Here is a 27,500-nt window from a genome sequence, read left to right as displayed (position 1 = left end):
ATATATATATATATATCTATATCATCGTGATTTATATATTATACGCATTAAGCTACGAATGTCCTTTACTATCTGATTCGCCCTATCTCTCCGTGATAGCCTTCTGGTTTAAAGTGCTCCAATGTACTTCCTGATTTCTTGGTTCCGTAGTTCTCGCCCATGAGCCGACGAATTCCTTATCAACTAAAAAAAAAAACTCCCATTAGGTAACATTTAAAAATATATTAATTCAGAGGTACAGCGATTTAGATATTAAATGACATTTGTAGCTTAATGCATATATATATATATATATATATATATATATATATATATATATATATATATATATATATATACATATATATATATATATATATATGTATATATATATATATATATACATATTATATATATATATATATATATATATATATATATATATATATATATGAATTTTTATCCCGTCACACAGTGCATGCATTAAGCTACAAACGTCATTTAATATCCAATTCCCTCTTCTCGGAATTAATATAGTTTCATATATATTAACGGGATGAGAATTTTTTTGTTTCTAAAAATTTCGTCCTCTCGTGGATTCGAACCAACGCACAGAGGAGGAAACACCGGACTTAAGTGACGTCTTTACGGTTTCTTCTGTAAATGGTGGCTCTAGAAGGTGATCATCTTCAAGTTATAAGGAAGCCTTAAACAGTAAATAATCCAGTGCTTTTTAAGTAGATGCCCAATAGGATTTAACGGGAATTCTGAAATACTCCGGTCTTCTCATAGACCCTAAATGCGTCCCACGTACTTTTAAGGAATGTTTTTACCTGACTCAGAGTAGTACCTAATAACACCTGATTCGTTATATTTCATTTTTGGTACTCCTGTGGAAGACTGTAAGACATAACCCCTAAGCATAAAGATAAACAGAGGACAGACATTTTCCTCATTCGAGGCAGAAGAAACAAAACTAATGAAAACAAGACCCCACTCAATTTAACATTTATTTGACAAGAGAATAAATAAATAGATTCGTTCGGTTAACATCCTAACATCGAAGAGAAGTGTTTTAGTTGTATCCTCCTGAAGATCTTGATGAACTGCCTCGCCTGTCCTGCTCAGCAGCGAAGGCGATCTGGTCCAGGACGAACTGGGGGATTGGGTGAGGGAATTCGGGAGCCACTGGAAGCAGGTCAGACTGGGGCTGGAATCCGTTTTCGTTGGCAACGTATTTCACTTCGACTGGAACGCCCTCGGGTGATGTGTAACTGTAAAAGAAAATGGAATGAAATTGTTTTCCTTATTCCTTCAAAGAGCAAAGATGTTGTAACTGATGTTGAGAGTCATTAGAGACCGAGTTGGGATATGTAAATGAAGACTGACGGTCATAGAAGAATCTTATCCATTTGTAGTCATTAGCTCTTGCTAACAGCTTGTGATGCTAACGCGTCATAAATCTAACACAAAAAAAATATTTATGATACTGATTTTCGTAACTGTTTCTTAAATGAGAACGTCTTCAAATACAACGCAAGTGAATCAATAATGCTAAAATTCATGACTTACGAGAAAAATCCAGAGGACACAACGGTGCCCTTGGGTCCGTCGGGGGTTCCAGCATCGGCCAGTTCGATGCCGTTGGCGGTTTCGACGTTGACGCTGTACCTCCCGAAGTCATCGCGGTCTCCCCGCGATCGTCCCTCAGGATGGGATCTCCTCGCTCGAGTCTCCGCCGCCTCTTCCGTACTGGGGCGCGGCAAAAACAAAAGGCCACAACTGCCAAAGCGGCTGAGATGATGACTGCAGAGTAGAAAATCAATGTGATTACGCAATTCTTATATTTACTGGATTTTTAAATGAAGCAGCCATTGCTTCATAATTCCGTGATGCTATCGGAAATTATAGATCATAATAAATGGATAAATAAGTGAAGTTGATCCTCTTTATGTAATTCATCTTATTCAAGTTCCTGTAGGGAAGTAGTGCCATCAGTAATCCTTCTGTAGTGCACTGTATGCTTTATTGAAGGGCGTTTGCACTATCCCGTCGACCCCAGCTGCATCTCATGTTTGACCTGAGAATTGACCTTCAGTCCTATTTTCTTTCTTTAGCCTTGCTGTCCAACTCTTTATCCATAATTGTGGAGTTTTCCCTTAGTTTGGCTTCAGATCCTCGTACTTCATTCCTATTATTTTCTGGATCTCCTTGCCTTGCTGTCCAACCACTCCAACTGCCTCTTTTCTCTGCCTTAAGGGCTCAACGGCCAAAAGGGCCCCAGTGTTCTAAATAAAATAAAATCTTATTATAGCTATAATGGTTAACGTTACCTTCCACGATCTATATTTGCAAGAATTTCTCAAATTTTTATTTACTTTATACTTTTCTGTAATAAACAACCAACTTAAAAATATAACATAACACTTCTGTGTTTTAGGTTTCAGTAAAGCCACCACCATAAAAAAAATATACAGAAAATAAATAACGAGTTTGAGGTTGTACACTCGAATAGTTAAGACGCCTCGTCTTCTCGTCAATGTAGATCACATTCGAGCGAGAGCGAGGACGCCATATATCACAAATCAGTATGCAAACTTAGGTAATAGTCTTCAAAAGTCTGGCTTTACAAATGCCCAGTTGTATGACTATCTCCACTGTTATATTCATAGCCTGACTAACTTCAAAAATGTTTCCACAGGCATCCTTGTCTCTACTTACGAACTTCATTGTTGGATGTTTGTGGAAAATGTGATGATCTTTTGCCAGTTCCATTCATTTATATAGCAAGAGCCACTCCCATCCTAAGAGTTGCCGACTTAGAATATTTGGACATCTTATAGTCCCAACAGAGGTTGACCAATTGCTGAACCCTGGCCTGCATTGATGCAATCATTAGATGCCCTGGAAGGCGAGATCCATCGAATTTCATAATCTCTCTCTCTCTCTCTCTCTCTCTCTCTCTCTCTCTCTCTCTCTCTCTCTCCATATAAATTTGTCCCAATATCACAACCCGGATATCGAGTCTTTAAGTTTTAAGAAAAAGTAAACCTAACTTCATCAAGAATTTGTGTTCTTGTTACAAAATCAGAAAATTCTTATCTTTTCAGTTTCGTGTGTGAACTTGAATTTTAGATCGGAAGAGATTATGTATGATTAGGTTAGGCATCAGTTTCAAAATCCACATTCACAATTCTCTTTTATTCCAATTACTCCATTTTCTTAGGATTTATGCCCAGAGGGATTTATAAAAGCCCCAATATTAAAACTTATCATAAAAAAAAAACTGCTTTTTTTGTAGGTAGTTTTTATTGAACTCGGCTGACAGATGTACAAAATGCACATTTCTAAAAACATTTCTAAAAACTGGTTTATTCTGTGTCAGCACTGCGGGAATTTATGAGGCAGTTGTTCGTTTTTTTCTCAATGAGTTTCAAGGTCAAGATCTGTGACCGAGTTTTTTATTCGAGTGAATCTTAATCTTTTGTTTTAATTCCTTTAGTAGCCCCGCATCAGGTAATACAAGAGACACCTGTTACAGAAACCTCTATATTTAAACGTCCAAACTCGTGCAACTTTCTTTTAGCAAATTCCTGTTCTTATTATTATCTCTGAGAACTATTTAGGACATATATAGTCACAGAATGATAACCCCATTTAATCAAAATAATGTTTTTAACAGGCAGAAAAGATTAACTTAGTTATACATTTTAACTAAAATCTGATACTCTAAATGTAAATAAAAAAATTTTAAGACAATAAAAATTAACTAGGGTAAGTAGTAGTTGCAATTCCAAATTAATATTTTCATAAATGAATTAAGATTTTTTTTTAAAGTACGAGTTTTTTTCGGTCATTTCTTGAAGGATGCGACGCTGTATAAAATACATTTTAAATAATCTCTAATCTGATGGTCCATTGAAACAATGTTTTCCCTAAAACAAAAGTCCCCACTGCCCGAGTGAGGGGAAGCAACCTGTCTGTAGCTGTAATAACAAAACTAGTATGCCCAATCCTTAGTCAGTGGGAGAATAAATAACAGATAGTACTTGTTTTAAATTAGATACTCAAATTATTCCGTCAATGCGGATGACGATGTCCAGGCGTTGTATTGCAATTCGTTAAAGATTGCAAATAATCTCTACTTGGACTGCAAAATTATACACATTTTGTAGTATTTAACAGATGTATATAAAGCACGATTTAATGCATCAATTTGTCAAGGAAAGATACGTAATTTGAAATCGTCCTGTATGTTAGCACATGAAGTTTGCGTTCCGTTCGTCAGCGATACAGTTGGATTACAAAAATCTCTGAATCCATTTTTCATTTGTCAACAGAAGAATCGCATATTGCAGTTGAGCTATGGGTAACTTGTCAAAAGAAGAACGATGATCATTAACGTATCTATACTGTAACACGCATTCCTGTATTCGATCGTTCAAGGGAAAAATCACAATATGTTTTATTTAGAACAAAAATATAAGACCAAATTATCATCCATCAAAGAAATTAACTCGGTATTCAACCATTCTGTTTGCAGTGGTGCGAGTTCCTTTTTCGTTCCTCCATGAGAAGAAGCATAGTTTACAACACTTGTACCTATTTCCATGATTTGGGAAAGAATAGATGGTGTGGGTCAAGTGCGCGAAAAAGTAAGTCTCCCGATCATGTCTTGTCTTACAAGTTTTTGCCAAATATTTCAAAAGGACTGGCGTCCAGCTGGGGGAAAAAAATTTTCTATACGCTGATGGTCCTTTACCTCGTTGCTTAATGAGATGAGTTCTCTCACCTTTGCTTTCGAAGCTGCACGTCATGCTAATATCTTGATGTAGTCTAGAGTTCTTACTTGACGGGAAGACGAACGTAAGTGTTATCATCATAGTACTAATTTCGAACCTTTATTGTGTACATATATTCTTCATTTAGTGCCGACCATTATAATCTGATTTTCTTCTTTTCTTCTTCTTCTTCTTCTTATTATTATTATTTTTTTTTTTTTTTTTTTGTGGGGGGGGGTGGGGGGGGGTTATCACAGTCCTCCAATTCGACTGGGTGGTATTTATAGTGTGGGGTTGCGGGTTGCATCCTACCTCCTTAGGAGTCCATCACTCTTCTTACTATGTGCGCCGTCTTCACTGGTTTTCAGATATTGCCCCAGTGTCCTGTTCTCGACGTTGACGCAGTCCTCTATACTTAGTAGTCCTCTCCCTCCTTCCTTTCGTGTTGTGTATAGTCTGTCCGTATTTGCTCTTGGGTGTAGTGCTTTGTGTATTGTCATATGTTTCCTTTTTTCTGGTGTATGCTGCGGAGTTCTGCCTTCGTCCATTCCACTATTCCTGCGCTGTATCTGATTACTGGCACTGCCCATGTGTTTATGGCTTTTATCATATTTCCGGCGTTGAGTTTTGACTTGAGTATCGCCTTGAGTCTCTGCATATAATCTTTCCTAATCATGTCCTTCATCTCTTGGTGTTTTATATCTCCTCCTTCCATTATTCCCAGGTATTTGTATCCCGTCTCATCTATGTCTTCGATGTTGTTCCCATCTGGTAGCTTTATCCCTTCAGTCCTTGTTACTTTGCCCTTTTGTATGTTGACTAAGGCACATTTTTCTATTCCAAACTCCATCCTGATGTCTCCAGATACAATCCTTACAGTCTGGATTAGGGTATATATTTCCTTGATGTTCTTACCATGGTTAATTCTGTTGCCTCTTTTCTTGAGTTGGTACCCAGAATCCATCTTCTGCAGTACTTTTGTCCTGGGGATCATGGCTACTACGAAGAGTAGTGGGGACAGTGAGTCGCCCTGGAAGATCTCTCTCCTGATATTCATCTCTGCTAGTCTTATTCCAGAGCTTGTAAGCATTGTATTCCAGTTACGTATTGTATTTTTGAGGAAGCTGATGGTGTTTTCCTCTGTCCCATATTTTTCAGGCATTCTGTTAGCCATGTGTGTGGTATCATGTCGAAGGCTTTCTTATAGTCAATCAATGCTATGCTTAGGTTGATTTTCCTTCTCTTACTGTTCCTCCTTATCATTTTGTCTATCAGGAGCTGGTGTTTTTTGCCCCTACACTTCCTTCTGCAGCCTTTCTGTTGGTGGGGGATGGTGTTTTTATCCTCTAGGTAGTTGTATTATTATTATTATTTTTTTTTTTTTTTTTTTTTTTTTTTTTTTTGCTCTATCACAGTCCTCCAATTCGACTGGGTGGTATTTATAGTGTGGGGTTCCGGGTTGCATCCTGCCTCCTTAGGAGTCCATCACTTTTCTTACTATGTGTGCCGTTTCTAGGATCACACTCTTCTGCATGAGTCCTGGAGCTACTTCAGCCTCTAGTTTTTCTAGATTCCTTTTCAGGGATCTTGGGATCGTGCCTAGTGCTCCTATGATTATGGGTACGATTTCCACTGGCATATCCCATATCCTTCTTATTTCTATTTTCAGATCTTGATACTTATCCATTTTTTCCCTCTCTTTCTCTTCAACTCTGGTGTCCCATTGCATTGCGGCATCAATGAGTGATACTTTCTTCTTGACTTTGTCAATCAACGTCACGTCTGGTCTGTTTGCACGTATCACCCTATCTGTTCTGATACCATAGTCCCAGAGGATCTTTGCTTGATCGTTTTCTATCACTCCTTCAGTTATTTCCGTCTATCGTTCTTTGAACATATCTGGTTCTTAGGGCCTGATCTTGTGCCGCTGTTATCATTCCTTCAGTTTTTCCTGCTTTAAGCTCTCCCCTCTGTAGCCATTGCCAATTGTCATCGCTGGCTAGTTCTTTAGTCTGTCTCATGTATTGTCCGTGCATTGGTTTGTTGTGCCAGTCCTCTGTTCTGTCTGTCTTTCTCCTGTCTCTGTATATTTCTGGGTCTTCGTCTACTTTTATTAGTCCTTCTTCCCATGCACTCTTTAGCCACTCGTCTTCACTGGTTTTCAGATATTGCCCCAGTGCTCTGTTTTCGATGTTGACGCAGTCCTCTATACTTAGTAGTCCTCTCCCTCCTTCCTTTCGTGTTATGTATAGTCTGTCCGTATTTGCTCTTGGGTGTAGTGCTTTGTGTATTGTGTTCATTATGTTTCCTGGTTTTCTGATCTATGCTGCGGAGTTCTGCCTTCGTCCATTCCACTATTCCTGCGCTGTATCTGATTACTGGCACTGCCCATGTGTTTATGGCTTTTATCATATTTCCGGCGTTGAGTTTTGACTTGAGTATCGCCTTGAGTCTCTGCATATATTCTTTCCTGATCGTGTCCTTCATCTCTTGGTGTTTTATATCCCCTCCTTCCATTATTCCCAGGTATTTGTATCCCGTCTCAATCATGTGTTTGATGTTGCTCCCATCTGGTAGCTTTATCCCTTCAGTTCTCGTTACTTTGCCTTTTTGTATGTTGACTAAGGCGCATTTTTCTATTCCAAACTCCATCCTGATGTCCCCAGATACAATCCTTACAGTCTGGATTAGGGTAATCTATTTCCTTGATGCTCTTATTCCATACAGCTTGATGTCGTCCATGAACATCAGATGGTTGATTCTGTTGCCTCTTTTCTTGAGTTGGTACCCGGCATCCATCTTCTGTAGTACTTTTGTCATGGGAATCATGGCTACTACGAAGAGTAGTGGGGACAGTGAGTCGCCCTGGAAGATCCCTCTGCTGATATTAACCTCTGCTATTCTTATTCCAGAGCTTGTAAGTATTGTATTCCAGTTGCGCATTGTATTTTTGAGGAAGCTGATGGTGTTTTCCTCTGCCCCATATATTTTCAGGCATTCTATTAGCCATGTGTGGTGGGATCATGTCGAAGGCTTTCTTATAGTCTATCCATGCCATGCTTAGGTTGGTTTTTCCTTCTCCTACTGTTCTTCATTACCATTTTGTCTATCAGGAGCTGGTCTTTTGTGCCCCTACAATTCCTTCTGCAGCCTTTCTGTTGGAGGGGGATGGTGTTTGTCTCCTCTAGGTAGTTGTATAGCCTTTCACTGATGATACCTGTTAGTAACTTCCACATTATTGGTAGGCAGGTGATAGGCCTGTAGTTTACTGGCTATATTTCCCTTACTCTTGTCTTTTTGTACTAAGGATGTTCTTATTATTATTATTATTATTATTATTATTATTATTATTATTTATTTTTTTATTATTATTATTATTATTATTATATATTAATAATATTAATATTATATTATATTTATATTTATTTTTTTTTTTTTTTTGCTCTATCACAGTCCTCCAATTCGACTGGGTGTATTTATAGTGTGGGGTTCCGGGTTGCATCCTGCCTCCTTAGGAGTTCCATCACTTTATTACTATGTGTGCCGTTTCTAGATCACACTCTTTCTGCATGAGTCCTGGAGCTACTTCAGCCTCTAGTTTTTCTAGATTCCTTTTCAGGGATCTTGGGATCGTGCCTAGTGCTCCTATGATTATGGGTACAATTTTCACTGGCATATCCCATATCCTTCTTATTCTATTTTCAGATCTTGATAACTTATCCATTTTTTCCCTCTCTTTCTCTTCAACTCTGGTTGTCCCATGGTATTGCGACATCAATGAGTGATACTTTCTTCTTGATTTTGTTAATCACGTCACGTCTGGTCCTATTTGCACGTATCACTCTATCTGTTTCTGATACCATAGTCCCAGAGGATCTTTGCCTCTGATCGTTTTTCTATCACTCCTTCAGGTTGGTGCTCGTCCACCACTTATTACTGCAAGGTAGCTGATGTTTCTTGCACAGGCTCCAGTGGAGGGATTTTGCCACTGAATCATGCCTCTTTTTGTACTGGTTCTGTGCAAGTGCCGGACATTCGCTTGCAATGTGGTTTATGGTCTCATTTTTCGTATTGCACTTCCTACTATGGGAGAGAGATGTTATTTCCGTCTACCGTTCTTTGAACATATCTGGTTCTTAGGGCCTGATCTTGTTGCCGCTGTTATCATTCCTTCAGTTGAAATTTCCTTTTTTAGCTCTCCCTCTGTAGCCATTGCCACCTGTCATCGCTGGGCATGGTTCTTTAGTCTGTCTCATGTATTATCCGTGCATTGGTTTGTTGTGCAGTTTCTCTGTTCTGTCTGCATTCTCCTGTCTCTGTATATTTTCTGGGTCTTCGTCTACTTTTATTAGTCCTTCTTCCCATGCACTCTTGAGCCACTCGTCTTCACTGTTTTCAGATATTGCCAGTGTCTGTTCTCGAATGTTGACGCACGTCCCTCTATACTTAGCAGTCCTCTCCTCCTTCCTTTCGTGTTATGTATAGTCTATCCGTATTTGCTCTTGGGTGTAGTGCTTTGGTTGTTGTTTCAATATTTTTGTTTCCTGGTTTTGATGAATCTATGCTGCGGAGTTTTCTGGCCTTCGTCCATTCGCTATTCCTGCGCTGTATCTGATTACTGGCACTGCCCATGTGTTTATGGCTTTTATCAAGTCAAAACTCAACGCCGGAAATATAATAAAAGCCATTATTATTATTATTATTATTATTATTATTATTATTATTATTATTATTATTATTATTATTATTATTATTATTATTATTATTATTGTTGTTGTTGTTGTTGTTGTTGTGTATGCTGCAAATAGATCTTCTTTCAAACATGTTTTATTAAAAATAATGGCAGAATTCACAGAATTAATTTTGTACAAAATTCTTTCAATTCTCCTTATGATTTGTCTTTCTGGCACAAATCATAAGCAGCTGTCCAATATTCATCGTGCTGTAGGTCGTTAACAGAATTTTAGCTGCTGTTATGAAAGGCGAAGGGGTATCAGGGAGACACACCTGAATACCTGTAGCCGACCCCCAGACTGCCACTGATACCCCCGTCACCTTTGATAACAACAGCCCGAAATTCCGTTGACGACCTACAACACGATGAATATTGGACAGCTCCTTTGTAATACCAGTGTGCCAGAAAGACAAATCATAAGGAGAATTGAAAGAATTTTGTACAAAATCAGTTCTGTGAATGCTGCCATTACTTTTAATAAAATATTATTATTATTATTAGTAGTAGTAGTAGTAGTAGTAGTAGTAGTAATAGTAGTAGTAGTAGTAGTAGTAGTAGTAGTAGCAGTAGGAAGCAGACCTTCTCAGATACATGTTTTATCTTATAATGAATTATCTCTATTTTTCTGATAATTTGTTTGTTATAATCAGCGAGACTGGTAAGTAATTGGCCTCTATTCATGGTGTTATTCTGGTATTTTGAATGTTAAGTTCTGGTATTATCAATGATTAAATATATGAGGTATATATATTTTTTATTCTGGTTGAATTTCAATTTATATATCCAGAGACTACAACGTGATCGTAAAAAGTAATCTCTGCTACAAACCCGTTAATACAATATTGATTTATTATTACTGTATTTACAGACTCAGTTGTTTCTTTAATGTCGAAATGTTTCGGCCACTATTATTATTATTATTATTATTATTATTATTATTATTATTATTATTATTATTATTATTATTATTATTATTATTATTATTATTATTATTATTATTATTATTATTATTGTTATTATTATTATTATTATGATTATTATTATTATTATTATTAGTATTATTATTATTAATATTATTATTATCATAGAAATAATTACATCCTAAACATTCACCTAGATAAAACTGTAGTGCTAATAGTACTGCCGCTTGATATTTCTTTACATTGACAAGATATCGATATTTTTCTTTACCAACTTTTTCATATGACGAGAAAATGACCAGCCGTATCATAAAGAATAGATCTAATCATAAAGAAGAGATCTAAGTATCATAAACAAAGTGACTACCTTTCTACATATACCAGAATACTTTTAAAAGAAATCAAAATGAACAAATTTTGATCAAATATCTCACGACCATAAAGCTTTCCAAGGATAACAGAAATTCTAAAAGCAATATGTAATTAATAATAAATATCAGAGAAGATTTTGTTTCCTTTCAGAATTCCACAGCTAAACCCCCCTTAATTGTCCATAAATTCAATAGTGACTGGTTTTTCAAATATTCCCTTAAGGATACGGCTTCTTACTCTTATGGCACTGGGGTCACCAGGTCATAATAATCTCATTTGTCTTATCAGTTGGTCTCTTGTAATTTTACGCTTTCCATCGCAAATCCGAAAGACAACGTTTTTATTAATTTCACCAACTCTTGAATAAGTTAGATTAATTTATTAATACCCTTTATAAATAAGGACTTAGATGCACTGTCAAATAGTGTTTGGTTTATTTAAAAACAGTAAAATAGATATGATAGAAATCCTCATTTTACCAGTTATTTACTAATAACCAATATCTGCTTTACAATTAAAATTATGTTTTCGAAAAAACATAATAATAATTACTAGATATTAACAATATATCAGTCCTTTAACTTCATACGAATGTTGTACCGGGGAGATGTACCTCGTATATTACAGTAACTTATATTTTAAGCTTGACATAGTGTGATAAGTGAACAGAAAATTTACATGAGTGATGATAAGAATGAGGATTAGGTCGTATAATATTAATGCAGGCTGATTATTTCAGCGCATTGTAAACTGTACGTTCAGTGAACATAATCCATTGGTAATGGGAATTATTTTTTTATAATTTCAGAGATGGTCGTTTATAAAACATTATAATACGTAACTGAATATTTTTATATCGAGGTGGAGGAGGAACATAAGATCCAGGTGGAGATTTCGAGGAGCTGCGATATCTAGCTTCCACCCCGGCAAATGTGGTGGAGAAGGAGCTGGGGAATTTGACGGATGGGGGCGGTGGGGGGGGTGTCGGATTGATGTTGAAATCCGTTTTTGTTAGCTAATTTCACGTGGACTGAAGGCCTGGTATTCCGACTGGCGAGCTGTTCTGGACGCAAGTAATTACAGAACATCTCAAATTTCATTTGATTATAATCGGCTACGAATAGAATGGCACATAACCTACGACCTCATCACATAATTTCTTTTGTGGAGATATGATAGAAAATTGTACGTCATCATTCATAACCTAAAATAATAATTATTTTTTTGCTATGACCTTATAATACGTTTGGACCTCCTGCACCATTTTCTCTCCTCTTGCTTTATGATCTCTCAACAAAACTTCTTTATTACAGAAAACCCATTGAAGGATTGTATGCCATCTTTTTCTTTACATTGATCTGTCGAAGTATGATCTCAATACTCAAAAGATTTCACGGCATATACTGAGAATATAAGCGTTATGAACGTATAGAAATTAGATCGATATTCATATTTCAATTATTTTTACTGCAAGTAATATTTCAGATAAACACAAACCCAGTCTTTATTCATATATTTCCTAATATACCGATGATATTTTATTTGTGTTTTTTAAATCAGTTTTATGTATAAGTATAAGAAAAAATCAAATGACATGAAACTATAAGCACCGGATCGTACTTGGTTAAGATGGAAAAATAATTTCGGTTTTACAGATTTCGGAGGACGAATTTTTGATAACATAGGCAGGAATTCCCATTTACCTAAGTAATTAGTGATTAGTTTTCGTCGGTAATACTTATAAAACTTTGTATAGTAAAACATTAGAACGACAAATGGTTGTGCCTTCTTTACAAACTATGTTTTACCTATGCCATTGTCTTTATCCACCTTAAATTCTCAAAAGCTATTTTTCTCGTTGTATGTATGTACCTTTTCTTCACGGAAAAAAAAAAATTAATTTGATAATCAAGTCCTCTCGTGGATTCGAACCAACGCACAGAGGAGAAATCAAGACTTCAGTGACGTCGTTACCGACCCTTCTATAACTGGGTGGCTTAGAAGGTGATCATCTTCAAGTTCCGAGGAAGCCTTAAACAGTCCATAATTCGGTGCTTTTTAAGTAGATGCCCAATGGGATTTCACGGAAATCCCTAAAATAATTCTGAGACGGCGTGACAATCGAGCCTTTAGTAATCCTATGTTACTAGTGAGGAAAAATAAATAGTGCTTAATGATATTGAAGTCACACTTAAACGCAATACTTCACCTGAAATGCTCCTGTCTTCTCATTCCCACACGTAAGTAGCTCGTAGACCCTAACGCCCCAAAATAAGTAATATTTTTACCTGGCGGGTAGTACCTGGTTCGTTATATTTCATTTCTGGTACTCCTGTGGAAGGTTGTTGGACAAAACATAACCCCTAAGCATTAAGGCAAATAGAGGACAGAAGACTCAAAACCAATGAAAACAAGAGCTCACTCAATTAAACATTTATTTGACAAAGGAATAAATAAATTCGTTCGGTTAACATCCTAACATCGAAAAGAAGTGTTTTAGTTGTATCCTCCTGAAGATCTTGAAGAACTGCCACGCCTGTCCTGCTCAGCAGCGAAGGCGATCTGGTCCAGGACGAACTGGGGGATAGGGTGAGGGAATTCGGGAGCCACTGGAAGCAGGTCAGACTGGGGCTGGAATCCGTTTTCGTTGGCGACGTATTTCACTTCGACTGGAACGCCCTCGGGTGATGTGTAACTGTAAGAAAATATGGAATGAAATTGTTTCAATTATTTATTCAAAGAGCAAAGGTGTTGCATCTCATGTTTTGAGAGTCATTAGAGACCGAGTTGGGATATGTCAATTGAGACTGACGGTCATAGAAGAATCTTATCCATTTGTAGTCATTAGTTTTACTTACAGCTTGTGATGCTAACGCGTCATAAATCTAACACAAAAAATAGTATGATACTGATTTTCGTAACTGTTTCTTAAATTAGAACGTCTTCAATACAACGCAAGTGAATCAGTAATGCTAAAATTCATAACTTACGAGAAGAATCCAGAGGACACAACGGTGCCCTTGGGTCCGTCGGGGGCTCCAGCATCGGCCAGTTCGATGCCGTTGGCGGTTTCGACGTTGACGCTGTACCTCCCGAAGTCATCGCGGTCGCGATCGTCCCTCAGGATGGGGATCTCCTCGCTCGAGTCTCCGCCGCCTCTTCCGTACTGGGGCGCGGCAAAGGCCACAACTGCCAAAGCGGCTGAGATGATGACCTGCAGAGTAGAACATCAATGCCATTATGAAATTCTCATACTTCACAGGATTTTTTCTAATGAAGCAGCATTGCTTCATAATTTCTTGATGCTGTCTGAAATTACAGATCATAATAAATGAACGAATAAGTGAAGTTGATCCTCTTTAAGTAATTCATCTTATTCAAGTTCCTGTAGGACAGTAGTGTTACCAGTGGACCTCACGTAGTGCACTGTACGCTTTATTGAAGGGCGTTTACATCATCCCCTCCGCCCCAGCTACATCTCATGTTTTACCTGAGAATTGACCTCCATTCCCATTTCCTTTCTTTAGTTTTGCTGTCCAACTCTTTCCCCATAACTGTGGAGTTTTCTCTCAGTTCGGCTTCAGATCCTCGTACTTCATCTCTCTTATTTTCTGGATCTCTTTGCCTTGCTGTCCAACCACTCTAACTGCCTCTTTTCTCTGCCTTAAGGGGTGAATGGCCAAAAGTGCACCAGTGTTATAAATTAAATATAATCTGATTATAGCTATAATGGTTGAGATTACCTTTCGCGATCTATAATTGCAAGAATTTCTCAAGAAATGTTTATTTACGTTATTATTTCACAGCAATAAACAACCAACTTAAAAGATAACATAATTCTGCTGTGTTTCAGTGTTCAGTAAAGCCACCACCATAAAATAATAAAAAGAATATAGATATTAGTTTCAGGTTGTACACTCGAATAGTGAAGACACCTCATCTTCTCGTCAATGTAGATCACATCCAAACGAGAGCGATGACGACATATATCACGAATCTGTATGCAAACTTATGGCTTTATAAGTTCAATGCCCAGTTGTCTGACTGTCTCCAATGTTATATTCATAACCTGACTAATTTCAAAAATGTTTCCACAAGCGTCCTTGTCTCTACTTACGATCTTCATTGTTGGATGTTGGGGGGAAAATGTGATGATCTTTTGCCAGTTCCATTCATTTATATAGCAAGAGCCACTCCCATCCTAAGAGTTGCCGACTTAGAATATCTGGACGGCATATAGTCCTAACCGAAGATTGGCCAATTGCTGAACTCTGGCCTGCATTGATGCAATCATTAGATGCCCTGGAAGGCGAGATCCCTCGAATTTCATAATCTCTCTCTCTCTCTCTCTCTCTCTCTCTCTCTCTCTCTCTCTCTCTCTCTCTCTCTCTCTCTCTCTCTCTCTTTATACATAAATATATATATAAATATATATATATATATATATATATATTATATATTATATATATATATTTGTCTTAATTTCACCGATATCGAGTCTTAACTTTTAAGAAAAAAGTAAACCTAACTTCGGCAAGAATTTGTTTTCTTGTTAAAAAAAATCACAAAATTTTTATCATTTAAGTTTCCCGTGTGAACTTGAATTTTAGATCTGAAATGTTTATATATGGTTAGATTAAACATCAGTTTCAAAATCCACATTCACAATTTACTTTTATTCCAATTACTCCACATTTCTCAGGATTTATGTCCAGAGGATTTATAAAACCCCCGATTTTAAATCTAATTATTACATAAAAAAAAAAAAATTCTTTTAGGCAGTTTTTATTGAACTCAACTGACAGATGTACAAAATGCGCATTTCTAAAAACATGCAATATTCTAAAAACATTTTTAAAAACAGGTTTATTCTGTGTCAGCACTGCGGGAATTTATTTGGTCACTTCTCGTTTTTTCCCGATGAGTTTCAAGGTCAAGATCTGTGACCGGATTTTTATTCCAAGTGAATCTTAATCCTTTATTTTAATTCCTTTGGTAACCTAGAATTAGGTACTACAAGAGACGCCTGATACAGAAACTTCTACATATTTAGACGTTCTAATAATAATTTTCTTAATTGCACAGAACTAATATCAAACTCGTGCAACTTTGTTTTAGCAAAACCCTGTTGCTAGGTACTATATCTGAAAACTATTTAGGACATAAATAGTCACGGAATGATAACCCCATTTAATCAAATGTTGCTTTTGTTAGGCAAAAATTTAACTTGGTTATACGGCATTTTAACTAAAATCTGATACTCTAAATGTAAATGAAAATTAACAAAAAAAAAATTAAAAATAGGGTAACTAGTAGTTACAATTCCAAATTAGTTATTTCATAAATAAATTTAGATTTTCTTTAAAAAAGTAGGAGTTGCCGTATTCGGTCATTTCCTGAAAAATGTCACTCGCTTATTCAAACACTTTATAATTTTTCTCAGTCAGTGAGAGAGTTGTAATCTGTAATCTGATGGTCCATTTAAACAATGTTTTGCCTAAAACAAATGTCCGCACTGCCCTTGTGAGGAAAAACCACCCTGTCTGCAGCTGTGATAATAAAACTAGTAGGCCCTTATCTTTCGTCAGTGGGAGAATAATACCAGATGGTACTTGTTTTAAATTAGATACTCAAAGTATTCCGTCAATAAGGATGACCATGTCCTGGCGTTGTATTGCAATTCGTCAAACGTTGCAAATGATCTCTACATGGCCTACAAAATAATACACATTTTGAAGTGTTTAACTGATATATATAAAGCACGATTTAATGCATCAATTTGTTAAGGAAAGATACGTAATTTGAAAGCGTCGTGTATGTTAGCAAATGAAGTTGCGTCCGTTCGTCAGCGATATAGTTGGATTACAAAATCTCTTGAATCCATTTTCATTTGTCAACAGAAGAATCGCATATTGCAGTTGAGCTATGGGAAACTTGTCAAGAGTAGAACGATCATCAATAACGGATCTATACTGTAACACATATTCCTGTGTTCGATCCTTTAAGTGCAAAATCGCAATATGTTTTATTTAGAACAAAAATACAAGAACAAATGATCGTCCATCAAGGAAGTTAACGCAATATTCAACCATTCTGTTTGCAGTGCGAGTTCCTTTTTCGTTCCTCCATGAGAAGAAGCATAGTTTACAACACGTGTCCCTATTTCCATATTTTTGGAAAGAATGAAATAGATGGTTGTGGGTCAAGTGCGCGAAAAGTAAGTCTCTCCGATCATGTCTTGTCTTACAAGTTTTTGCCAAATATTTCAAAAGGACTGGCGTCCTGCGGTGAAAAAAAAAAATCTTCTACTACACTGATGGTCCTTTACCACGTTGCTTAATGAGATGAGTTCTCTCACCTTTGGTATTCGAAGCCGCACGTCATCCTAATATCTTGATGTAGTCCAGAGTTCTTACCTGACGGGAAGACGACCGTAAGTGTTTTCATTTTAGTACTGATTTCGAACCTTTATCGTGTACATATATTCTGCATTTAGTGCCGACCATTATAATCAGATTTTCTTGTTGTTGTTGTTATTATTATTATTTTTTTTTTGTTCTCTCTCTTTTTTTTTTTTTTTTTTTTTTTTTTTTTTGTTTTTTTTTTTTTTTTTTGCTCTATCACAGTCCTCCAATTCGACTGGGTGGTATTTATAGTGTGGGGTTCCGGGTTGCATCCTCCCTCCTTAGAAGTCCATCACTTTTCTTACTATGTGCGCCGTTTCCTAGGATCACACTCTTCTGCATGAGTCCTGGAGCTACTTCAGCCTCTAGTTTTTCTAGATTCCTTTTCAGGGATCTGGGATCGTGCCTAGTGCTCCTATGATTATGGGTACGATTTCCACTGGCAATAATCCCATATGCTTCTTATTTCTATTTTCCGATCTGATACTTATCCATTTTTTTCCCTCTCTTTCTCTTCAATTAGGGTGTCCCATGGTATTGACAAAGTCAAGAAGAAAGTATCACTCATTGATGATGATGATTATTATTATTATTATTATTATTATTATTATTATTATTATTATTATTATTATTATTATTTATTATTATTATTATTTATTATTATTATTATTATTATTATTTTTTTTTTTTTTTTTTTTTTTTTTTTTTTTTTTTTTTTTTTTGCTCTATCAACAGTCCTCCAATTCGACTGGGTGGTATTTATAGTGTGGGGTTCCGGGTTGCATCTCCCCTTCCTTCATTTAGGAGTCCATCACTTTTCTTACTATGTTGCCGTTTCCTAGGATCACACTCTTCTGCATGAGGCCCTCGGAGCTACTTCAGGCCCTCTAGTTTTTTCCAGATTCCTTTTCAGGGATCTTGGGATCGTGGCCTAGTTGCTCCTATGATTATGGGTACGATTTCCACTGGCATATCCCATATCCTTCTTATTTTTTCTATTTTCAGATCTTGATACTTATCCATTTTTTCCCTCTCTTTCTCTTCAACTCTGGTGTCCCATGGTATTGCGACATCAATGAGTGATACTTTCTTCTTGACTTTGTCAATCAACGTCACGTCTGGTCTGTTTGCACGTATCACCCTATCCGTTCTGATACCATAGTCCCAGAGGATCTTTGCCTGATCGTTTTCTATCACTCCTTCAGGTTGGTGCTCGTACCACTTATTACTGCAAGGTAGCTGATGTTTCTTGCACAGGCTCCAGTGGAGGGCTTTTATTTTATGTTTTTATATGTTATTATTATTAATTATTATTATTATTATTATTATTATTGTTATTATTATTTGTTATATTAAAAATAATGGTAGAATTCCAATTCTGTGAATTCTGTCATTATTTTTAATAAAACATGTTTGAAAGAAGGTCTGTTTCCAACATATTATTATTATTATTATTATTATTATTATTATTATTATTATTATTATTATTATTATTATTATTATTAAGTAGGAAGCAGATCTTCTCGGATACATGTTTTCATAAAAAGAATGACAGTTAACTGAATTTATCTTATAAAGAATTTTCTCTATTTTTTCTAACAATGCGTTTATCATAAACCGCGAAACTGCTAAGTAATTGCCCTCTATTCATGGTGTTATTCTGGTATTTTGAATGTGAAGGTCTGGTAGTTTCTGGTATATATAGTTTTTATTCAGTTTCTTTTTTACTATAATCCGGGGACTACAACGTAATCGTAAATAGTGATCTATGTTACAAAATCGTTAATACAAGCATTTTTTTTTATTATTACTGTATTTTCAGACTCAGTTGTTTCTTTAATTTCGATATGTTTCGGCCCCATTATTATTATTATTCTTATTATTTTATTATTATTATTATTATTATTATTATTATTATTATTATTATTATTATTATTATTATTATTATTATTATTATTATTAATAGAAATAAGTACATCTAAAGCATTCACCAGGAAAAAACTGTAGTGTTCATAGTACTGCCATTTGATATTTCTTTACATTGACAAGACTTGGATATTTTTCTTTACCAACTATTTCGTATGAGGGGCAAATGACCAGCAGTATCATAAAGAATAAAACTAAGCATCATAAACAAAGTGACTACCTTTCTGCATATACAAGAATACTTTTAAAAGAAATCAGAATGAACAAATTTTGACCAAAGATCACACGACCCATAAAGCTTTCCAAGGATAACAGAAATTCTAAAAGCAATCTGTCATTAATAATAAAAATCCAAGAGGCTTTTCTTTCCTTCAGAATTTCGCAGCTAAACCCCCCTTAATTATCCACAAATTCAATTGTGACTGGTTTTTCAAATATTCGCTTAAGGATACGGCTTCTTACTCTTATGGCACTGGGGTCACCAGGTCATAATAATCTAATAATCAGAATTCCACAGCTAAACCCCCTTAATTTCCGTGAGTCATTTCAACATAATTCAGAGGCTTCCAAGGCTTTTTCATGCTATTTCGTAATCGTGTTACTCCTTGTATAATTTATGATTAAAAGTTATCCAAGCAATAAATGGGAAATATGGAAACGCCTTTACATCTTCTACAAAATTTATCTGTAAAACGAATTCAGAATAAAATTCGTTGTTATGCTTAGCCATCCAAATCATGACGGGTTCATTAAACGTACAAAACAATGACAAATAATTAACCGTCAGCAATTCATAAACAAGAGAACTTGCCACTGCCTACTAGGAACCAGGAAGCCACCCAAAACCTCTTTGTAAATGTATATTTGTTTACGATTCGAGTTACAATGCCCACAGGTTACAGCAAATTAGTTCACACGTATTTATGGAACCTCAGGATGAATTGACTCTCCAAATATAAAAATTCAGAAGTCAGTGAAAAATCCAACTATGACATCTGACCATAAACTTGTGCTTGTTTCATTTTTTTTTTTTTTTTTTTTTTTTTTTTTTTTCACAGCAAGATTACCTTAGCATGTAGATTTTCAGGAAATGTTCACCCAAAGGTGCGAATCGTGACTGTTTCTATTTCGGGAGATACGAGAATTTCGGTTTTGTGATGAAAGGACTTTTCACGGGGTGGTCTGCTTAACCTTCAATACCTCAGCCAGGATTAAACAAACGCAACACTAAGCGCTATTATAGCAGATTTTAGTAACCAATCTAATCATTACTTCTCAGTTGCGGACACCTCTTCCATTGCAGAGGTTTCCCGACTCCAAACGATCTTGTTTCCAAATTGTTTTCAGACAGACAGATGGATATGCTGGCTGAAAGTACATCACTTCATCTGTTATGGATATGATGATTCTGACTTAAGAAGAATATTCAATCCATACAGAAGTTCAAGTGTCAAAAGCTGTTTAAAATTCCTGGAATCTCTTAATTATTCACGTATGTTTTTTTTTTTAATTAACAATATTCGTGGTCTTTCGATGGCCATGCTGAAATACTGTATATATATTAGGGCTTGTGCCTTGTATGATAAGGCGCCCTATGAGGTAATGTTAGACTAGCGATAATCTATACGCTAAGTCGGTTGGTATTGCACTTCCATCTTCAATGGAGTGTCTGGGGTTTTGTAGATCACTTACGAAGTCGGTATTATCTTTACGACGATGTGTTAAACTCATGGTTCGGTGAGGTTCTTGTAGAAAACACAAGGTATAAAAATAGTATATTCTTCTGAAGTTTTACATGATGAAGATCAGGTATGATCGTACAAGTCTTCTATGACGATAGCTTGATCGCTTCTGCCAATGATGATGGCTAATCCTATTCCTCTACATGATAAAGCTTAGGTAAAGAGGTACAGGTCTTCTAATGACGATAGCTAACTCTGTTCTGCTCGTCTACCATCTCTGTTACAAGTTATGAAGGAACAGACAGTAGTTCGAACATATGAACATACTATCAGATGACATAGTTTCATACGAACACACAATCGAATGAGACACGCTACAGATCACGTAGGCCGTTTGAATAATAGGTCGGGGTAGTTGTCTCAAGCAGGGAGCTTGGACTAATGTTTATAAACAATTGAATGACTACAGGTGACGGCATGTTATCTTAGCTTACATACTTATTGTATACGTCATCTTTAGCGTCTCTAGTCTGATCACATTCCTGCAAGCAATCTGGTTGACCTCTTTAGTTTTAGACTTTTATATATATGGACTAACATTCCATATTTTTATTATGTAAACACTTACATATATACTTATACCACTGGCTGCATTTGACTATTATTCACTCGTGGAATTATTATATCCCTATGGAGCTGTCATTTTCATAAATTCACATTTGCCATAAAAAAAAAAAAAGTTATTACAGCCAACTGACTCCACAAAGTGTAATTTTACTAATATTAGATAAGTATGTACCACATAACAATGCTTTTATATATAAACATGAGAACCCCTCAGTATAATGCACATACCAGAAAAAGAATTAATTATTTGATATGAGAATAAAACTTTATGTGTCAAATATGTTGAAGCATCATTTATTCGCCATTTGGTAATAAATATATTCGCTCGTTCGACTTTCCAACAACGAGATAATCTAATTGTAACGAGGGGGAGGAGGAGCATAAGATCCTGAGGACGATCTCGAAGAACTGCCACGCCTGTCCTCCTCAGCAGCGAAGGCGATCTGGTCGAGGACGAATTGGGGGATTGGGTGGGGGAATTCGGGAGCCACCGGCAGGAGGTCGGACTGGGGCTGGAAGCCGTTTTCGTTGGCAACGTACTTCACGTGGACTGGAATGCCCTCTGGGGAAGTGTACCTTCGCAGGACGTAGACACGGTTTCATTAGAATTTACGTCGTTTGTCAAAGTAGATGTTTCAATAGTGGTATAATGATTAACAATTTCTTGTAACATTGGAAAATGGCTAAAACAGGGCTTACGAGAAAAATCCAGAGGACACAACGGCGCCCTTGGGTCCTTCGGGGGCTCCAGCATCGGCCAGTACGATGCCGTTGGCGGTTTCGACGTTGACGCTGTACCTCCCGAAGTCATCGCGGTCCCGATCGTCCCTCAGGATGGGGATCTCCTCGCTCGAGCCTCCACCGCCTCTTCCGTAGCCGTACTGGGGGGCGGCAAAGGCTACAGATACCAAGGAAGCGATTACAATGACCTGGAAACAGAAGCAAGCGTTCAATTGCGCGGAAGAGATCCGTGGCATTTATAGTTACCGTTCTCAACATTTTGGAAAGTATCTACTGCAAAGTAAGCGTACAATATTGTCCATTCTTTTAAGTGAATTTGTCAAAAGATAATCTTATCCTAAGTCTTTGATGGCGGTTTATAACCAGATATTCCGTCTCTAAGTAGACTATTATCAGTATGGTTGTGGTTTCCAACACATCCTGAAACTTGATCTTGTCCTTTGAGTGCCATCTTGACAGTTATAATTCTTATGTACCCAAGCTGAATGAGCGTCAGTTTCTTGCAGGAACTTACAAACTTCATGTCGGTGCCTTTCGAAGAACTGTGATGGTCTGCAGTTGCGATATGTCTTTATATGCTAACGAACCCCACCCACAACTAAGTTGCCACGTTGCCATTTGTCTGGTCACTGGAGACGATCCATTCATTCAAACCATCTCATCCGGAGAATTCGCCCGTTCATGAACTTTGGTTTGATGCTTATGCAATGTTCATATACCTCTATTTCCTAACTTCGACTTTTCTCACTTATCTTCTTTCTCTCACTCGGATCTTATCATCATTTCGCTTATTTGTGATTGTGTTGTTCTACCGGTAATCAATAAAATTGTATCAGGTTTAGCGAGGTAATACTCTGTCTATATATATATATATATATATATATATATATATATATATATATATATATATATATATATATATATATAATCTACTGGTCATTCTTCTCCAGATACGTATGTCATACATTGCAATAGCCACAAGGTCCTCTTAACTTCTCGTATTCTTCGCACTTATTTGGACACACTTGTCATTACAAAGCCTTGGATCCAAGTGAAAGATATAGATATAAATATATATATATATAATAATATATATATATATATATCTATATTATATATATATGTGTGTGTGTGTGTGTGTGTGTGTGTGTGTGTGTGTTGTGTGTGTGTGTGTAAATTATTTGCAAATAACATATTTATATATACATATATATATAAAACTGAAATGCATTGAGCAATTTCATCCAAACCTGGTATACATATGACACTATCAGGAATAGAATACTGTGGGGGTAATACATCACTGGCACCAAAGGATGGGGTTGGGAAGGGGGTGATCTGTAAAACTAACCAAAAATGATAGGTATTAGTGTCTAATCAAAAGATCTCGAGGTTGCCATGATGAATAGTGACATTCTCGATGCAAACTTAAGTCCAAGTCCAGCCCTGATACGGAAGCGGGTGGGGGGAAGAGAAAGGGTGAAAAGTGATATGTCAAACATGACAGATATTGGTGTATAATCCATCGTTTTCAAGGTAGCTGAGATGAATATTGAAACTCCCGATGCCCTTTAATTCCAAGTTCAGCCCTAATATAAATGGTGGGTGAAAAGGGGTGTAATGTAATAACTTAGAAATGTTGGGCAAAGTAATTAAAGCAACTATCTTAACAGGAAATGGAGAGAGTGAGAGTTGGAGAGGAAGTGAGAGAGAGAGAGAAGAGAGAGAGAGTGTGAATGTGTGGAAGAATGACGCCCATGGAATGATTGCATATAGGAGGTGTTAGGGAGGAGAAAGAGGGCTGAAATAAGAGAGAGACAGTTTTCCCAGGCAATGCTGGGTTGGTCATATATACATATATATATATATATATATATATATATATATATATATATATATATATATATATATATATATATATACAAATTCATCATATTCCATGTCTTGATGATCAAGTGCAAATTATATTACCGTCGCCAAAAAAAAACAAAAAAACAAAAAAAAACATTGTATTGTTCTAATCAAATTTGTGTCTGTTTTCCAAACTTATATTGTCATTTATATTATACTGCTTATGATGCCCTTCACATTTCACATTTATATTCCTAAAATTCTTTATCTCAAAATACTTTTTAATCAAGAAACTTATGAAATTATCGATGTCCTGATATTCTAATATTAAAAACTATTTTATGAGTCCTAATCACACTGCGAAAATATTATATGCTTTTATTCGAAATACTCTTACAGCATAATGCTTCCGAGATATAGCATCGTCCTTGAATATGATGTTTACTTTTCAAACTGATCTTGGCTCATTTTAATAAGCTTATAAGCGTTGACAACACTACTGAAAAAAGTATTTACTCTCTAATCAATATGATATTTGGTCAGACCATACGAGTATATGACGGTTTTATCGAACACCACCAGCTATGAAATTCCAGCAACTTTGTCACCTCAGCAGAAACGAATGGTTTTTTCTACCCTCTCTTCCAGACCAATGACTATGAGACTGAGGCATTTCCTAGTGGGATGATAATCCCTCCTACCTTCTGTTTCTTTATATTTACTCTAGCAGCAATAATATGCCATCTCTTTCTACTGGAAGATTAACTTGCATTTTTAGTTACTGTAACGTTTTTAATATATTCTGAACAACATTCAATTGTAAGGGAATTGTTTTTACAGTGCCATAATAGAAAAGATAATTCTGCAGTATGCAATGATAAGTTTAAAGAAAAGATGAAAAAATGGTGTTGAAGTAGACATTTTTGCCTTAACATTTCGTTACAACGCAATGTAATATAACGCAACCTAGACGGCATTCCAATTCTAACTTGTCTATCTTGTCATTTTGTTTAAACAAAATTAAGGAAAATAAATAGATTAAACAGAATCATTATAATAAAGAAAAATTACTGAATCTCACCTCCAGAAGTACCATTAAATTGTTCCTCTATTTTTTGGATATTCCAAAGTAGAAACTCGGTAGTACACGGAATTGTTCACAGAATAATCACTAATAGTACACAAATTTGAGATTCTGCTCTATTAAACAAAAACGCTTTGAGTATTTCTATTTTGCGTTATAATTTTCCGTTACTGACTATGTTAGATCAGTTCTATATTATTGCTTGTAAGTGAGGTGGTCTCCGGATCCAAACTGCGTCAGTTCAGCAGGAAAACAGTATTAAAGGGGGCAGGGGTCGCAATGAGCCCCAGAAAGTCAATGGAATAAAATCAGGAACATTGTACACAATTACTCTTTCTTTCTTCCAGCGATAATTATGTAGTATTCAGCAAGAGAAGTTCTTTGTAGAAATTAATGTTAATGTTTCTGAGGCACCTTTTCTTCTTAGCCTGAGTCACAACGTCAGTCAGTTTTTATGACAGATTTGTTGTGATTCTTGTCGCACTTAAGAGAAATTATTTTCAAAATAAAACACAAACGTTATTTTATCATTGCTACTTTTCAAACGACACTAACTTTTATCCTAGCATTAAATTTGTGCTATATTTGCATATTAGGTTGCCAATCATTTTATTGAAGGAGATTTGAAAAATGCCTATCAGAAACCTGCTATAGCTTATATGATGTTGGCCAGAATTCAATATATAAAGATGTTGTAAATGGTTTGACCAGTCTTCGGTAAAAGTAAATCAATTTATGAATTACAAGTTTCCAAAGTCAAGCACTGGCGAACTTGCGGCCATTCAGCGATGACGACTTTGAAAGAGCGAACTGGATTAATTGGACAACACAATAAAGAGACCCATGAATTAAAATGAATGACATTCAAGGATCTACGGTTGTAACTGAGAGGAACAAAGCCGACGAAGAGAAGAGAGACTGAAGGGACAGACGGTAAAAGGATAAAAAGTAACTGCAGCTAAGGGCCGACTTAGACACTGGTTTGAATTATGAACTAGATTACAGAATAATTCCCAAGTGACATCCTCACTCTCAAATCTCAGTTAAAAGCTAATCAGTAGTTCACAGGAATCTTATAATTTGATGTGTCAATGGGCTCTTCTTGACATGGAAGAGAAAATGCAAGAGCTATTAGTAATCATTTATTAGACATTTCAACATAACAATAAATAGATTCGTTCGTTGCACATTCCAGCACGGAAAAATAGTGACCTAGTTGTAGCGTGGGGGGGGAGGGGCATAAGATCCTGAGGAAGGCCTTGAAGAACTGCCACGTCTGTCTTCTTCAGCGGCAAAGGCGATTTGGTCCAGGACGAATTGGGGGATTGGGTGGGGGAATTCGGGAGCCACTGGCAGGAGGTCGGACTGGGGCTGGAACCCATTTTCGTTGGCGACGTATTTTACAAGGACTGGAATCCCTTCCGGAGAGGTGTAGCTGAAAATAGTAAAAGTAACCAAATCAACAAGCATATCCTTAATTATTATCATCATTATTATGGTATGCACACATTTTTTGTGTATCCTGCGAAAAAAGACGTACTTATTTCATCAGTTTCCATGGACTGGAGGAATCCCCGTGCTTGAGTATTAAATCAAAGAATTACTGCTACATGTTAGTCTTGAGCAGTTTCATAACAGGTTACGTTGAAGGTATATTGCTCCTACAAAGGACAATACATTCTAGAGCTTGGCAACTTACGAGAAAAATCCAGAGGATACAACAGCGCCCTTGGGTCCGTTGGGGGCTCCTGCATCGGCCAGTTCGATGCCGTTGGCGGTTTCGACGTTGACGCTGTACCTCCCGAAGTCATCACGGTCGCGATCGTCCCTAAGAATGGGGATCTCCTCGCTCGAGTCGCCGCCCCCTCTGCCGTAGCCGTACTGGGGGGCGGCAAAGGTCACTGCGACCAAAGTAGTGATGGCAAAGATCTGAAATATGGAAAGGAGTTACTATTACGTTATAGTCTGATCCAAAGACAAGATCCCGTGCTGGCATTAAGCTACAGCTTCATTTGCACCAATAGTTCATTGTTAGTAAATACCTCCACTGTTAGACTGCATATTCTTGTCCCGAATACTTTGTATATATCTGGTGCTTTTACTAAAAAAAAAAAAAAAGAAATTGAAGTTTTACGTATTTGCTTATACAGGAATTTATTCATTTCTCAGTTATAGAATTATTACATATGTATTCATACGAGGAATATTTAAGAAAATTGATGTAAATGTTTTTCTCGTGAATAGCGATTATGAAACGCAGCAGAATGACAAAAACGTAAATGTTAAGAAATTGCAAACTAAACGGCAAAAAAGATTTTATATTGATTTTCCGCAAATACTTAAAAATATTTCAAACCCTGAGGACCAGTTCCTGCTCTCTTACAATGCGAAAGGAATC

At 36.4% G+C, this 27,500-nt stretch overlaps 4 protein-coding genes and 1 long non-coding RNA gene across 5 annotated transcripts in view; all 5 read right to left on the bottom strand.

Moving 5' to 3' along the window:
* LOC135206619 (cuticle protein AMP1A-like) overlaps positions 1-2,777 on the bottom strand; it is a 10,318-nt gene extending 7,541 nt beyond the window's left edge. Inside the window, exon 1 of the mRNA XM_064237960.1 lies at positions 2,701-2,777. Within this exon, the coding sequence (XP_064094030.1) occupies positions 2,701-2,754 (54 nt within the window). The 5' untranslated portion in view covers positions 2,755-2,777. The remainder of the gene's footprint in view (positions 1-2,700) is intronic.
* LOC135206620 (uncharacterized) lies at positions 976-1,672 on the bottom strand. The gene is made up of 2 exons (XR_010312801.1): positions 1,552-1,672; positions 976-1,253 (listed from the first exon to the last, which is right to left on the bottom strand). It is a non-coding gene; the product is annotated as an uncharacterized LOC135206620 (long non-coding RNA).
* Positions 2,778-13,205: 10,428 nt separating the features above from the next.
* On the bottom strand, positions 13,206-15,018 carry LOC135206450 (cuticle protein AMP1A-like). Its single transcript, XM_064237828.1, has 3 exons — positions 14,905-15,018; positions 13,778-14,001; positions 13,206-13,482 (listed from the first exon to the last, which is right to left on the bottom strand). The coding sequence occupies exons 1-3, from the start codon at positions 14,911-14,913 to the stop codon at positions 13,284-13,286; spliced, it is 432 nt and encodes a 143-aa protein (XP_064093898.1). The 5' UTR covers positions 14,914-15,018; the 3' UTR covers positions 13,206-13,283.
* A 6,686-nt stretch (positions 15,019-21,704) lies between these two features.
* Positions 21,705-22,810, bottom strand: LOC135206449 (cuticle protein CP14.6-like). The gene is made up of 3 exons (XM_064237827.1): positions 22,682-22,810; positions 22,126-22,355; positions 21,705-22,002 (listed from the first exon to the last, which is right to left on the bottom strand). Exons 1-3 carry the CDS (start codon positions 22,688-22,690, stop codon positions 21,780-21,782), a joined length of 462 nt encoding a protein of 153 aa, XP_064093897.1. The 5' UTR covers positions 22,691-22,810; the 3' UTR covers positions 21,705-21,779.
* A 3,421-nt stretch (positions 22,811-26,231) lies between these two features.
* The window catches only part of LOC135206592 (larval cuticle protein LCP-17-like), a 3,669-nt gene continuing 2,400 nt past the window's right edge, over positions 26,232-27,500 (bottom strand). The window contains exons 3-4 of the mRNA XM_064237933.1: positions 26,802-27,046; positions 26,232-26,537 (exon numbers count right to left, since the gene is read on the bottom strand). Of these exons, the coding sequence (XP_064094003.1) occupies positions 26,315-26,537; positions 26,802-27,046 (468 nt within the window). The 3' untranslated portion in view covers positions 26,232-26,314. The remainder of the gene's footprint in view (positions 26,538-26,801; positions 27,047-27,500) is intronic.

Source organism: Macrobrachium nipponense, chromosome 31 (assembly GCF_015104395.2).
Source record: "Macrobrachium nipponense isolate FS-2020 chromosome 31, ASM1510439v2, whole genome shotgun sequence".
Classification (NCBI taxonomy): Eukaryota; Metazoa; Arthropoda; class Malacostraca; order Decapoda; family Palaemonidae; genus Macrobrachium; species Macrobrachium nipponense.
This window is presented reverse-complemented; position numbering and strand designations above follow the sequence as displayed.

What these genes read in the sequence shown, in the direction of transcription:
- LOC135206450 (XM_064237828.1), bottom strand. An exon ending in GTGTCCTCTGGATTCTTCTC is followed by an intron (nt 13,483 to 13,777) that starts GTAAGTTATGAA and finishes ATTTTCTTACAG; the next exon opens with TTACACATCACCCGAGGGCG.
- LOC135206449 (XM_064237827.1), bottom strand. An exon ending in GTGTCCTCTGGATTTTTCTC is followed by an intron (nt 22,003 to 22,125) that starts GTAAGCCCTGTT and finishes CGTCCTGCGAAG; the next exon opens with GTACACTTCCCCAGAGGGCA.